The sequence below is a fragment of the Fistularia commersonii genome, chromosome 9 (assembly GCF_037954325.1).
Source record: "Fistularia commersonii isolate RoL2024-O1a breed Wild chromosome 9, RoL_Fcom_v1.0, whole genome shotgun sequence".
Taxonomy (NCBI): domain Eukaryota; kingdom Metazoa; phylum Chordata; class Actinopteri; order Syngnathiformes; family Fistulariidae; genus Fistularia; species Fistularia commersonii.
In genome coordinates this window covers 6,595,442-6,610,924 of record NC_141292.1, presented here as the reverse complement: position 1 = coordinate 6,610,924, position 15,483 = coordinate 6,595,442, and the positions used below count along the sequence as shown (strand labels likewise).

The window sequence follows — 15,483 nt, the reverse complement described above, 5'->3', positions numbered from 1 at the left end:
TTTGCCTTAATGAATAGCAGCGCATTGAAATTTAACAAATTTGACAAATCAAACTACCGTATCTGATGGGTTGAATACACAATATTATGATTCCACAAAGCAAAACATATAGTTAGAATACTTTAATCTATGTTCTGTGTACAATACTTGTACATTCACCACTTTAACAACTTGGATTTTGCACATATTTCTTCCAAAACAAATAACTTGTTCTTTACGGTATGATGCATTTATACATCTACTTGGATTCCACTAGAAGAGGGATTTCCTTTTTAATTCCATCTGCAGCCATTCTTCCACACGCACACGCACACGCTCATCTTGCCGTGGAAAAAGAAAAACAGCATGATTTATTGCAACTCTTAGGATTGAATCGAAACACGCCCATCCTCCTGGTGTAGTTAATTCCTACCGCCAGGGGGCGCCCTTGCACCGAAGAGGCCCTCTCTCTCTGTCCGAGACTAGTTCAACATATTAACGTGTGTACGGTGATCTAGGATCCAGTGAAAAAAAAAATCATCCAGCGACGGACCGAGAGATTCTGACCGTACCAATGTGTGTGGCCTATGAATATTTTAGATTAACCCTGCCGGAATCATCTCATGGACACAGCGGTTTATCAAAAATGAGGGGATAATCGGAAGAGACACGGCGAGGCTCGTCTGTAGCTAACGTTTTGTTGAACTGCGAGTGGGAGCACTGCTGCTGCTGCTGGCTGCGAAAATGTCGGGGAAAATAGAAAGCAAACAAGGTAAGTCTTGCCCGGCTAGACTCAACCACACTGCTCCACCTAGGGAAACTGTATAACGGTATTCCTCGTACGGGGCTCGGGTGGTTCAAATGTGGGTTCCGTGCAAAGACGGATATGCCGAGATGAGGCGTGAAAGACAGATAAATGTGGTGTGAGGCGCATTCGTTGTATATGATGGTTTAAACCGGGCCTAAAGGATTGTTCTTTTCAACCGCTTGCCCGGTTAAAATAAAGCGTCACCGCAATAGCTAGCGTTAGCTGGTACGCTAATATTAGTCTGCGGGGCAAATGTTTTTTCCCCTGCCGAATCAAGCTCAAGCCGACCTCAGATAAACGGGGGAATTTGTTTAACGTGACGTTTGGACATGTAGTGAGATGGATGTCGTAGACCGTTTCAGTTAGCTTTGAATAAGCCGCTTATTTAAATATGTATAAATATTTAATTCCAGAATCATGAACTTGAATTGTAACGCTTACGTTTCTTCGCCCCGGGTTTTCACTTTCTACACAGGCTGTCACGGCAGTAAATCTGTAATAGTGCGATTGTTTGAAAGCAAGCTTAAAAACAGACTTTCCATACGGGAATGCACACCACTAGACAGATAGGTATGCGCAGCTGTGATTTAACCTCGTTTGATGCCTTACAGATCGCTCGCTAACGTCGGAATAAGACTTAAACGGGTGCTAGCAGTCGCTAATCATTAGCAGGCTTTAGCTGTTTTAGCTAGTGAAAGCTAAGGAGGGGAACGCGTACGCCGGAGTTCCGCTGTGTTTACGCCCCGGGCTCGTGTCAAACGCCCGCGTGTTGATTCCAGTATTGTGCACGTGGCAAATTTGACCATAGGTGCGCGCGCGCGCATTTGTCTGTTTTCAACGTGCACGTCGTGCACGCATTTACAGGATACACAAAAGGAATGCAGCTACTTCGTCGAGTCTGCAAGGAAACCGGGGTGGTCTCGAGTATCGCTGCGCTTTTGGAAGGAAACTTTAAACCCAGCAGCCACTTTTGCATCTAACACCACCAGCTGTCTCCTTTGCCTTGTTGCACACAAAGTCCTGTTCTGTGGTGCCCTCAGTGGACACACACACACACACACACACACACACACATGCAGGACTCCCAGTTATAGGCGGGGAGGGAGTGTCATCAAACCCCAGCTCAGCCAATCTTAATAATTGTCTTGCAGAAAGATGGCTCTATGCAGTCAAGAGTTGAGTCGAAGCTGTTTGTATTTTTGCCAGAATCACTCACTCTGTTTCCATTCTATCATTCTTGCATCTGTTCTTGCATATGGACCTGCTTTGCTGGGCGTCATATTTGGTTTGAATTGGGTCACTTGTTTGGCCTCCCTTCCACACGTTCTCATCGATTGTGAACCGTCCCCAGCAGACATGCTGCTGGATGTCATTGAAATGTGATAGATTACGATAGATTTAGCCCTTTTTAATCAACGATTTGGGGGGAAGTTTCCACAGGATGGAGGAAGTAGGTTTTAAGTGGTCCGCTGTCAGTGTGAGTTTAGATTTTGTCAAGAGGGGACAGGGGTTAAGCCTTGACAGAAGGAGATTAATTCATTGATGCCACATGGAGTGGATAAAAAGTAGAAATAATTTGAGAGTGCAATAGTTCTCATGCCTGAAAATTTGTAATTGCTTGCAAGATGTACTGTACAAATTTTCACATAGTATGCAGACCTTTTGGGCATATCTGTGCATACATGCCAAAAAACACCAACAGCATTCTCACAAACAATGTTATCTTACTGTCCATGGTTGTACTATCTTGAGGAAGAGTTTCCTGAGCCCCTTGTCATGTGTAATTTTAGGCATTGCATCCTTGAGAATTACATTTTTCTGTTTGTTTCAACACTATCCCATGCTCTGTATGCACACCCACATGACTTCATCACTTAGGCAGCACAAGCTGCAATTCATAAACAGATCTGTGAGGAGGTTGCAAACTTCTCACTGCTTTCGTCCGAGGGAAGTAAGTGACTGTAGAAGACTGACAATGAATGTGTGTGATTGTCCATATACAAGTACAAAAATGGACAAAAGTAGTAAAAACCAGGTGAGCATTATTATTGAAAACTTGAAGAGTCTTTAAAAAGACTGTCCTTATTTGTTTTGCCTGACTACTCTTCTGTGGCTGAACATTTGAGAGAAACAGGGAAATTGGTGACCAATATATTTTTCTAAACATTTTGTTGTATATCTGGTTGTATCTAGTTTGATGTGTCTTTTTCAAGATGTGTAGTGTTCAGATTTTTTTTTAAATACAGTAGGCCTTTGCCATTGATGAGTTAGGCTGTTGATAAACCTAAATAGACATATATATATATATATATATATATATATATATATATATTAGTATTTGGTAGTGTCCTCAAAATTATACATTTTGATTTTTCCTTTAGGCCAGTACGTAGATATTCACATAACCAGATTTTTATTTCCAAATTTAATGGTACATCTGTCCAAAATCTTATTGGTTGAAATCAATCCCCAGAGCATATATTCAAATGAGCTCGTGCAATTCAAAAAACATACATGAATAGTGAAACCTTGACTTTCCATTTTGTCATTTGTGTATTTCATTTTTTTATGTCTTAATTGGCAAGAGCTCACATTGGTATAATAACTTTGGTGTTCTTTATTGTCTTCAGGTCTAACAATATCATGTACCTCAAATGAATCCAATGCTTAATTGACTTGTGTCCAAAGTATGATCAGAGGTGTTCCAATAATTGTAAATATTTCTCGACATAATTTTTCTTTTTCATTAAACCTTTGAATTGTTGCATTTTCAGTGACATTCGACTCAATCAAACTCAATAAATTACTTCCCTACATATTAATGATATTACATATTTCACATATGTCACATTGGAGAAATGAAAATTATAAGTGGTTTCACTTGAAAATATAAGTGTTAAGGGGTGCTTTGATGCAGACCTCCATGAATTAGACTGACACTAAGATAATTCAGTCAGCGCTTTGGCTAAACTTCTGATGGTCATCACATGAGGTATAATGTAGCCGGGCAGAATTGTGTGACAGTCTCACCATCAACATACATGCTTTCCTCAGTACCACACAGATGTCCTGGTAAAAATCTATTATTTTTGTTCCCCTGTCAATTTGAGGTCATGGCAAGCAGGCATGTCTGTCATAGCTCATCGTTTTGCCAACCATGGAAATGGTGTGAAGTGTCTACTAAACACATCGTGTTCAATAATTACACTTCTCAGTTGCATGATTTATATGACATTGCAATTCTTCAGTGGGCTTCTGAGTTTAAGCATTGGATTAAGTTCTCTGTTTTGCCTGTAGAAAATCAATAACCAGTTATTGGCTCAGTTATTGGGGTTCAATGTCTTGTAGCCACAAATATCTGTTCTGCCAGGGTGGTGCTGTAGTTGATTTTGTTTCATACAATGGTGCCTGTCATACCCTTACAATCCCTGTTCTAACTGCAGGACTGGGGACCCAAATTTGGAGCATTTTAACAAGATCACCATCACCATTACACTCTATTTTGGGAAAATGCAAAGTTTGATACATCAATATATGGCCATGAGTGGACTGCTCAAGGATGATTAAGACCAAATGTGTGTTAATTGCAGAGGCCCCAGTCAATGAAAACAATAGCTTATCAACTTGTGTTACTTTTAAAAACCATAGAATTTCTGCAGCCTTCAATTTGATTCAATTTCATTTCAAATAACAAATTTAAATTCCTGAGTCTTGTTTGAACCTCTGACATGTAGCTCCACCTCTGCTTCCTTTGACCCAGAAAAACCCTGTGTGGCTCAGTGAATAGACTTCATCATATTTCACAATGGCTTTCCCTCTGAGACATTAACTTGGAAAAGACTATACTTTGCTCAGAGACTAAGTGTGTATCCTTAATTAAATTATTAAAGTTTAATAATGTTTATTCTCGGATGAATGCTTACAATAATTCTGTCATGCCATCAAGTGATTCCATCCTTGTAATGTTCTAATAATCCTTTTGTGCAGTTATCTATGTCAAAACCTTAATCATAAGAAGTTGACATATTTTAGTAAAACTGTATTTGAGCAAGACATTTGTGTTGAATATCAAATTTGAGCTATATGTATTTTGAGTTTGGAAGCATCACCACATAGTCATTTTGTCTCTTTTTTTTTTCCAGTCTATAAAATCTATCTTTATCGGGGGGTAATGGAAGCTTTACCATGCTACTTAAATATTCTGCGCTGTTATTCTAAAACTAAAACCATGACCTGATGCATCTAGGCTGCCACACTGAATCTGGAGACTACATTTGGATGCCTTAAATTGCTCATTCATGAGTGGCAGTGGCTTAATTTAGCATCAGCACTGCTTAGTTTTATAATTTGATCTTATTATCACAAGACAGCCAACTTGGTAGTGAAAGACCTCATCAAAAGATGAGTTGTGACGATGCAAATTCTGGCAACTCAGTAGCGTTTATTCATGGAATCAGATCCCTATTCAATGGGAAATTTACAAGATCCAAGGTTTTTTTCAAGTTTTAAATTGCATTTTCATTATGTAAAATTTATGCCAAGTGCAGATGGCTTTTACAAAATCAGCCTTTTTGCATGCCCCTTAATTTCCAAATCTCTATAAGCAATAAGTAATGTGGGGTTTCCTCACTTGTTTACTTAGTTCAAATTCTATCAAAGGGAGTGAACATTTCATCATTTTAGTCAATGTTGTTATTTAAAGTAGTGTTTTTGTATTAAATATTCTTGTTTTCCTTGTAAACAAATATAGACTCAGTGACGTAGATGGAGATATTAAGGTCAAAAAGAAACGTAAGTTTTTATCATGTGTGACATCCAAAGGAAGAACATCTTATTTTTGAAGTCCTCCACCCCCTCCACGATAAAGTTTTTGAAGTTTATATCTTTCCAGATGGAGAATAGTAATATGAGAAAATACTTTTGGCATCCGTTCTGGAACCCAAGTGGTTAGAGCATCTCTGTATTTTATAATTAGAGTGTGGTCTGTTCTCTCACTGCGCTGTAATGTTAGTAGCCAAACAATGGGCTTTTTTTTAGCCCCCTGCACCTACCTGACATGTGAATAAATATGTTTGTTTTGTAAAATGGTTTGGCAGTAATGCAGAGTTTACTCTCAAGCAGTTCTAAAGTTAACATTGATGTGTAAATTATTTTGTTGACTCGGTTTTTGCTGAGTGCCAGGCTTCAGATGGAAATATCCTCTTGTGTTGTGCAGAAATAGCATGCATGCCATCGTCACCAAAAAGGTACGCCAAGTTAAAGTTGTTGTGTTTTCCAGAAGGGTTCCCTGGACAATTAGGAGTACACACATTTCTAATGTGTGTGATTTCACAAGGCAGGCTTTTAAACCTTGATGTGCTGCAATTTTGAGGTTTGATGGTAGCAAGCATTTCACCCTCCCTTTCCCACAGAATAAGAGACTTGCTGTTCACTTATAGATTTAGTTGTGTTGTAATTACTCCGTGTACGTGTGTGTGTGTATATGTGTGTGTGTCATTGTGTGCGCTGTGTATGGGAAACCAAAAAAGGAGGAGGGAATAGTGAAGAGGGAGAAAATAAGAGGGAGTAGAGAAGCACGGCATCGATTAGAATGAAGCTTCTACACTGAAAGAATCAAGCACAGAAATGGATGGATTGTTTTTTAAAGACTGGATCGAAATTATTGAAGACCAATGAATTGTTAAGTTTGAGAGGGCAATTAGGCCTTTGCTACATGAACATTTTCACGACTGAGTGGGAGCTATGGACGACAGTTGAAATTATTTTTGAAGTCTATCAGTTCTATGTGATATGATTCATTTTTTTCAAGCTGCATTATTACTTGTCTTTTCATTATGACACTTAATTTGATTTTGGAGCAGCTTGCTGACCTACCTTCTGTCGATCAAATAATTAATTGCCGCAGGTGCCCCGGTCAGTTATTCGCGATTGTTCAGAACAACTCGACTCCAGGGAACAATAGTTTGGACCTCCTCCAGGAACAATGATGGCAACGTGGACTGCTTCACTATGACTTTCTGCCCAGGATTATGTTTTTCAAGAAGTTTTAACAAGAAGAATAAACAATCACGTCGGGTAAAGCTGCAAGCACATTGCTTTTCAATTCCTCTTGCCTCTTCTCAGTGCTATTTGTGGGTCTTTCCTCTAAAGTTCTGTGTAACTTGGCTGAGTCAAGTGAGAATGATCATGAGGACAAGTTAGTTCATGACTAACTCTCAGCAGTGCTGTGACAATGCCAGGCTGACCCACAAGCCATCTGTATTGAAAAAGAATAACTACCAAAATCATCCCTGGACTGTAGCTGTGGGATCTCAGGCCTCTTGGATGGGCAATATAAGCTGGAGGAGTCAGGCCTCATCTGAGGACACAGATTCCTCACTCCCAGGGGATCTAGATGAGGATACAGGTAAAGACGATTATACAGTTCTAGACTTCAATATCAGTTTTACAGTTTGTTAAGAATGATTATAAAGTGTGTGGGCAGTGGACTTTAAAAAAAAAAAACATTTCTGCATTCTCTGTAATTCTGTGTAGTAAAAATGGCTTAAAATGAATATTTGATGAACTGTGAGGACCATGTTTGTTCTTAATTTTCATTTTTTAAACTAGTATAGCTTATTAAAGTTACCAGTTTCATCATCAGAACATTACTATATTGTTAAATACTTTTTTATTCGTGCTGCTTCTGAGAGTCAGATTTGAAGCTGTAATATAAAATAAGCTTGCTGGTACAATGAAATGCAGGGGACATTCCTTGCTGTTCTTTTTGTGTCGTGTGGCTTTATGGAAGGTGCTCATTTGGTCTGTTCCAATTTTGGGCGGACCCAGCTTCAGGAGGCTGCTCTGCAGGGCCACAGCCTTCTATCACAGCCTGCCTTTCTGCCTTTTCGAAGCTAAAGTCTCTAGAAAAAATTAAATCTAAATTTGACTTGTTGTATCCACTAGTGTGCCTACTTTCATTCAGGTTTATAAATAGAATAAATAGGTATTGGTGAAATCATGGACGCAAATTTTTTGTGTCTTGCTTTCGATCCTCATTATAGCTGATCCTCCTGGGTCCCTCCATGTTGCTGTAAGCTCAGTTTTAATACATTTAAGTAAGCCTCTACCTCTGGTGAGTGTGAGACCAGACCCACTCTGTTAAGTTGGTAGCACAGCGAGGCTCTATAATTGAGGCATTTTAGTCCATTCTTGTGTAATCACACATTAGAGGTGTTTTGTTTTCAAACACCGTCAGTGGTGCACACGGTCTAATATATCGCTGCCTTTAATTGCAAGAGGCAGCGTGTGGGTCTGTGTGTTTCCTCTGTCTGCTCTGACCAGTTGAGGTTCTTAAGCTTGGATGGAGAGCGCGAGTGAGCAATGTGCTTTAAAAAGAGACACCAACTAAATGATGGTTCAGATGACGAGGTCATAGATAATTCAAAGTGGGACTTGCTTGCAGACAAAGCTTTTAACCAAATAGTCTGTCGTTATCCTAATTGGTGTACTGTAGTGGGTTCGCTGTTTCCTATTTGTATAATTTATATATAAATCTAGTATGGAATGGACTCCAAACACCAGTCTGTAATGCAATTTTCTGCAATAAAACAGATGATTGATTATCCTTTTAAAATATGCAGATCCTCTAAGGATGCAGCTGTGTGCAGTAACTGTAATCTGTCAAGTCTGTCACCTCTGTGTTCTAAAACTAATATAGTAAAATGGTAAGTTGGTATTGAAGTGCTACTGGTTTTAATATGGCTTTGCCAGTTCTAAATCTTTCCTTTTGAATGGTTCGCTTTTGTTTTCAAGCTTTCACTCATTCATTTCACTCATTATTTTTTTCTGATCATTGGTGGATTTAAGGTAAGTATAATGTGTAATCTTTCATAGACAAAAGAAGTACCTCCACAACAAGCCTTAAGTAAGCTTCTCAAATACATCATTAAGTGTGTTGTTTACACACATAACCGATAAAAGTAGTGCATGTGGCTACAACTTGGGGTGGCGTGGTTCAGGTGGCTAGAGCCATTGTCTTGGAACCGAAATTTCCTGGTGTGATTCCCAGGCTCTTCGTAGCCTATCGAAGTGTTGCTTCACTGCCACATGGATCCTGCTCAGTGGCTGCCCGCTGCTCATGGTTCATCCACCAAGAGTTAAATACAGAGGACAAAACAATAATTTTTTGCTTTGTGTCTAATGGAATGTGACACAATTATGAATTTCTGTCCTGTCTTCTTCTGTCCAAAAATAAACAAATATCGTGGGCATTTGCATCTCTCAGAAGCAAATGCTATCTCAACATCAGAGAAAAATGCTGAAATACCATAGTACCGAGTACCATAAATTCCGGACGATAAGTCGCAACTTTTTTCACACGCTTTGAACACTACGGCTTAAACAACGATGCAGCTAATTTATGGATTTTTGGGGAGGGGGCGAACGAGCTTCACAACGCTAAAACATTTATCCTCATCACATTGGACCGATGTAATGACCGGGAAGTTCTGAGGCCGTTCAACTCCGACACCGAAGAGGACTTCGACGGTTTTAGTGCGCAGGAGGAAGCCCAAGATAGCGACCAACTAGCCAGTGCAGCTTATATTATGGTGCGCTCAATAGTCCGGAAATTACGGCAGTTTTAGTCACTGCAATCAACCATCCAAAAAAATACATTTAACTGTAACCTATGTGTTTTGTGAGAATCAAATAATCCAGACCTCAGAATGGCACGCAGGCTTCAGGGTGCTGGCAAGCAATGAAGGGGATGCCCCCCAGTTGCCGGCAGTCTAAATAAGAGTAGAAACTGTCTTTCATTTCTTGCGAAAAAGTCAATGTTGATTTCTAGTCAAATGTGGGCGTCCATCAGCAAGTATGTATGTCAGTACCTTGCTCTGACCTCATCATCATTTTATCATGCTCAAGTAAAATTTAACATTGTTTCCTGCAAACGCAGATTGTTTCTTAAAGTCATTCTGCCACACTGAATTGTGGATAAAACCACAAAACTCTTGTAGAGTGCCCTCAGCTTTAGAGGGCTGAAAATCCCATTCTGATGCTGTAACGAGGTATTGAAAATGAGGAGCATCCATATTTTTATTATTATTGTTGGGCTTTTTTGCAGCACTTATTCTGACTATTAAGCCCCCTGTCACGCTAAGTATTAAATAAGTATATTAAGTAGGTCACGTTAATCAAATGAATTGTTGAATAAAGGCCCACATTCTTCGCAACTATTGTATGAATAACTTTAATAGTTACTAAAATTGTGCTCTCAGCCTCAGGTTTGTTGACACCACCACCAAAAATAGTCTCAACGTAGATTTCCGAAAATAATGAATCAATCGGCCCTAAAGCAATTCAAGCAACCCCCACACCCCCATCTAAGAACAGTACTCATGTCCATCCCTACTCTGTAAAACAGCTCCTGTCTCTGTCCACTGCAGCAGTAGGTCCCGATGGGCTGCAAGCTTTTTGTGGGTACAAGTGATCTGCTCGTGACCCACATCGACAAAGTTACTTATCTGTTTCTTTCTGACCTGCTTAGTGGCTGAATCCTTACCTCGGGCATGTACAGCAGTTTTTATGATGCAGGAAACTACTGCCAACATCTCCTTTAAAAATTGTGCAATTGGAACTTTCATCTGACACACCCTGACTTCTAAGTGGTAGGTCACAAAAACAAATCCTTTAAGAGTCAACATGTATGTTTTCCATAGGTTTTTATTTATTTTGAGATTAAGTTGTTATACATGGGTACTTGATGATACTTTAATTCTGGCTTTACTGAAGTAATTTATAAAATATTCTGTTAGGTTAACTGTTAGTAGTTAGTGACTAAAGGCCATCTCTTGAGCAGGTTACAATTAGAGCTCCACTAGCCTCTGGCCATAAACAACTTCTGCTTTATTTGTGCTATTGCATACTTGAATCTATACACTGCATATCTTTTTAATAGTTGTGAATAGCTGTTACAGACAAACTACCTCCTGCAGCATTATTTGTGTCAGATAGCACATAATGATAAAGTATTTGTACACAGAATTCATTTGGGTCTTTTAATGGAAATAAATATTCTCATAAAACAATTTCTTTTAAGCAGGTATAAATGATCAAGTCTAAGATGAAGCCACAAAATATGCCTGCATGTTATTTCAGATGCCCCAGAAGTGTGATATACTGTGTAATATATAACATGAACTATCAAAATCATCTTACTATTTTGTTTTTTTAGATATCATTTGCATTGCTAGACCAGCCACAGCATCACTATGTGTGCAAAGCTGACTCTTGCTCTCTGTTATTGACACTTCCTGTGAAGTCATCTTCTAAAACTTGTACACTGTTGTTGACACTTCCTGTGAAGTCATCTTTTAAAAATTGTCCAAACATTTTAATGCAAAGCAAGTGGCTTCCCTCAATGCAGCTAAACTGCCAAAAGAGATGTTATTATAAAGCATCCGTCACTCAGTTTGTGTATGTGTGTGCTTGCAAGCGTGCATAATGTTGAGAGGATGACAAGTAGCTTGCTGTACAGACAAGATCAGCTTTGTGCTGCACTCGTAACGCGGAGAGTGGTACCACTCCTTCCTTCTTGAAGCCATTTACTCACAAGAGTGCTGTTGCTCATGCTTTGTGTGGCTGTATCTGTCTCTGGCTTGCACTCGGGCAACAAAGAGATTGGTTTTCTTGTCTGTATGTAGACTGATTCTCCTATCTCAAGTGTTTTATAGAGCCTTTTTTTGTCTCCCATGCCAAACAGCTGTTGTTCTGCGAGAAGTCCAAACTCATCTCAATGGATCACAGTGGTTTTTAACTGTGGCAGTTTGTGTTCCGGTGCTGCTTGATCTGAGAGATACTGACAAGCTGGATATTTATAGCACTTTCTGGTTCCTTTAGTCTCTTAGTTTCACCAAATGTTAAATGTGCCAGCCACTTGGCTCTCACTCTTCTGAAACATTCAGCTGAGTTATTGATCTTTATATAGAATAATGGAAAAAATCTGTGACTTGCAAGAGTTGGACGGCCACTTGGAAGGGCCATACTGCTTTAAGTACCGTAAGTCTTGTTTGGGTTGTGTGGAGCTACAAGCCTAATTTTCTTGTGCAAGTTTTTACTTTGGGAAGTAGGTGCACTGTGTTATTTGACCACGCCTGTCTAAGTGACCTGAGTTGTCGAGCTGCAGAAGCATATCCAAGTGTAGCTTCAATTGAGTTGTGAGGTTTGTCCAGAAAAGAGGGAGTGGCTCTCAGTGAGATAGACAAGCGACAGGAAGTGGTGCCAGTGGCCTTGGTGTCTGGGGGGGAAGGAACAGGAGGGGTACTCCGAATGATGTATTTGTGTTTCACGTGTTTGCCCTGTCTTTCGTAACAATGTGTCACTGCATAGCCGCATTCATTCTTCCTGTTAAACTGTCATGATGAAAATTATGGATTGTCCCCTATGTGGGTCCCTGTCAATAACCAAAAGTTGTTTTACAAATAATTGGACTACATAAATGAGTAAAGAATACAGCAGCAGTTCAGCTTCAGTCTCAAGCTGACGAAAGGATCGGTAAAAAAATCTCTATTCAGCTGAATTAATATTCAAAGTATATACACAAACTTAAGAAGAGAATGATTTTGCAAAGTACCACTCCATTTACTTCTGTGTTGATTCAATGTGCTGCTCATTTGTCTGCTCTTTGCTGGCCTGAGAAGATCATATCCAGTGAAAATATATCATTCACATGTCTTGTATTTTTGTGTTTTATGAATCTGCATATTTTTATGTATCATCAAGCCCTTTACAATTTTGAATATACTGCACATGTATGCACAGCTGTAATGCACTGGGGGTTTCAAAGTACATGCATACTCTTTTTGGATTTTACATCTTTATCATTAAATCATAAATATTCACTGTTGACACTTCCAGACTTCTGTTTTTAACTTAATCTTCGCATAACTGTGCCAAATGAAGATGTTGACTTGCTATTTCATAATCTGTTCATAAAAGAAACTGTTTCTTACAACCAATGTTCCAATTCTTGTCAATGCTGTTGAAAACCAGGCCCTCTGGCATCTTGTCTGTGCAGCTTTTGCTTGTGGTTGAATAGTTAGAGGAACTATTTGTGCACTCATTTTGGGAAGTGGCTGCTTTTGCATTGTGTGTTAGTGTGTTAGTTGCAGTAGGATAATTGAATGACCTAGACCTCAAGGCTCCCTCAATAGCTTTCAATATAGCTCCATTGACCTGCAATAGCGAGCAGTCCCTGCATCACCAAGCTCACTAGGTTAGGTTGTCTAGTAGCTACCATTAGACCTTTATCCATAATAACGACATCCCTGATGGCAGAGTGAGGATTACTTGAGTATTCATACGGTTGCAAAGTTCAGTGTTGAGTAATGACAAGCAGTTGTGAATTGAAAAAAAAAAAAAGAAAGCAATGTATTGCACCAAGTTTACTTGCAGTTTTCACACATACACAGTACACTTAAACAGAGGTGTGAAAGAGAAACACAGTGGGGCAGAGAGATAAAAGGTTATTGTACAAGTAGCTAAAGTCTGTGGGTTGGTGAAGTATTTCGCCCCCGCCACCCCAGTATTGCATTTAGATTAACGTTTATGAATCTTGCATGGTGCAAATTTAGATCAACAGCAAGGTCTTCACCATCATCACACACTAACTTGAAAAGCAGATGTGTGTAGGCAAACAGCCATAAATGCTATAAGTCAGACAGAATCACCCATAGTCAGGATGAAAGGGCAGAATATAGATGGGAGTAGACATGGGATCAACTCAGGAAAAAGTTGAGACTTGTGTTCATAAAACCACACAGTACACTAACCTGAAGATCTCACTCTCTTCTAAAACACTACATACCAACCTGTGACCTACATTACAATCTTACAAATAACCTGCTTCAACAGTTCAGGGAAAGAATCTTTTTTTGTTAAATGATGTAATATAATTTCTAATTACCTACTGAACAACAGTATGTGTGTTTGCCTGACCACTGCATGCAGCTGCTGATGTTTTTTCAGTCTGTGTTGTGCTCACCATTTTACTACTACATTTTACTAGTGCTAGAACACACCTCTTGGCCTTGAAATAACGCTGCTCTTAAAGAGAGGCAATATGAATGGATATCATTTATTAGGATCTGAAAACTTTGGAGGACACTTCACCTTGAGAAAATGTGCCAAAGCAGCATAGCAATTAAGAAGTCGAATGAGGCATGATGTTTGTAGAGCGGCATTGTATTCACGAAGTTTAAAATCATAGTTATCCATCTATTATCAATCCTGTGTGGGTGTGTGTGGGTGTGTGTGGGTATATGTGTGGGTGCATGTGCGTGTGCGTGTGTGTGTGGTATGGGGGGTGACAAAGTTGCCAAGGACACTTCTCTTTAACTGAGTGCAATTTCGTGACTCATCGGTGTAATGATGTCTACTTGAGAGAGCAGGATTTCCCCTGTATAGACAAGCTCTTACTCATCTTCCATGTAGTCAACTGTGACATTTCTGTTACATTTGAGCTCTGAGGGGGCAACAAGTCCAACAGAAATGGTAATTTTGTCTTTCAACTGTCCGTCCTTTCTCAGCCTGCTTTACTCAGACACTGAAGACCTATCAGACTGTACAGGTTTCGATCTAGTTTGCTGTTTGAAAATATGGATTTGTATTACATTTTTTTCCTGTGTTATGTAGCCTCTGTCTCTAAGCCATGATTGAACAAAGTGCTCTGTTCCTATGCAACGCAGCATGGAGAACACCACCGTCATCACATTGATATTTGGTCCTGACCTTTGATCCATGGGGTTCTGCTCTACAAATCAATTTTTCCCCTTACAAACAAAAAGGGCACGCAGCATTTTCTTGGTTATATATTGAACAGGCATTTTTGGAGAGCAAGTGTCTGGCTGAAAAACAGTTGGATATAAAAATTAGCAAGGCTTGAGCTGAGAATTATGTTGTCACTTCCGCAAAATATTGGTTTATTCCTACTCATTAATTTCACTGTCAGAAATTTCTGAAATTTGTCTGCAATCCCTATTGCAATTTACTAGACAATTTGGATTTTGTAATTTAAGAGAGTGATTTGTTGGCGAAATCTACCTTAATTTGGAATTGTCACATTAATATTAATTAATTCGTTGTTGGACTACATAGAACCCATCTTCTGTGACTCATTTACTATTTTTTTTTACAGAATACAATCAATTGGTCTGAGCACTACTACTCTACTGTAACACATTTGCTTAAATAATAAATATGATTAATCTTCTGTAGCTCATAGCTGAACTGCTTACTCAAACAGAACAGCTGGAAAACTGCAAAAAGACCGCACTGGTCTTCCTCCATTGCTTCTCAAATCAACCATTAACCAGGGCCAGATTTCATACGAGGGCATTCTTCGTTTCCTACCATATTTTGACTCTTGACTTACAACAAATCAAAAAGAGCTGCTTGTTGATAATCAGGGGCATAAGGAGGGTTCCTATTGAATACAGCTAGTATAGCTAGAAGTCAATCACTACAATAAAACAAATAAATGATTCACTAAGCACTTAACTATTTCCTATTGAATTTCTTTCTTTCCTTTACTGTTCCTCTGCTGTGCCTCAAACTTGCATTCCATGCTTGCTCTGCAGCCAGACTAGTCTGTGGAGGTATGATACTTGGCACTGTTTCTCTGTGGTTTCTGCTTTACAGTCCAGCACACAGTAATT

General features: G+C 39.3%; 1 protein-coding gene across 8 annotated transcripts in view; it reads left to right on the top strand.

Annotated features, from left to right (window-relative positions):
* The first annotated feature begins 447 nt into the window (after positions 1-447).
* rapgef1b (Rap guanine nucleotide exchange factor (GEF) 1b) overlaps positions 448-15,483 on the top strand; it is a 46,156-nt gene continuing 31,120 nt past the window's right edge. For 7 of the 8 annotated variants that reach the window (XM_086152179.1, XM_086152175.1, XM_086152174.1 and 4 more), the window contains exon 1: positions 7,073-7,193. In XM_086152179.1, the coding sequence (XP_086008305.1) occupies positions 7,112-7,193 (82 nt within the window). In that variant the 5' untranslated portion in view covers positions 7,073-7,111. Of the gene's footprint in view, positions 752-7,072; positions 7,194-15,483 lie in introns of those variants that run through there. The other variant, XM_086152176.1, reaches the window with a different exon arrangement.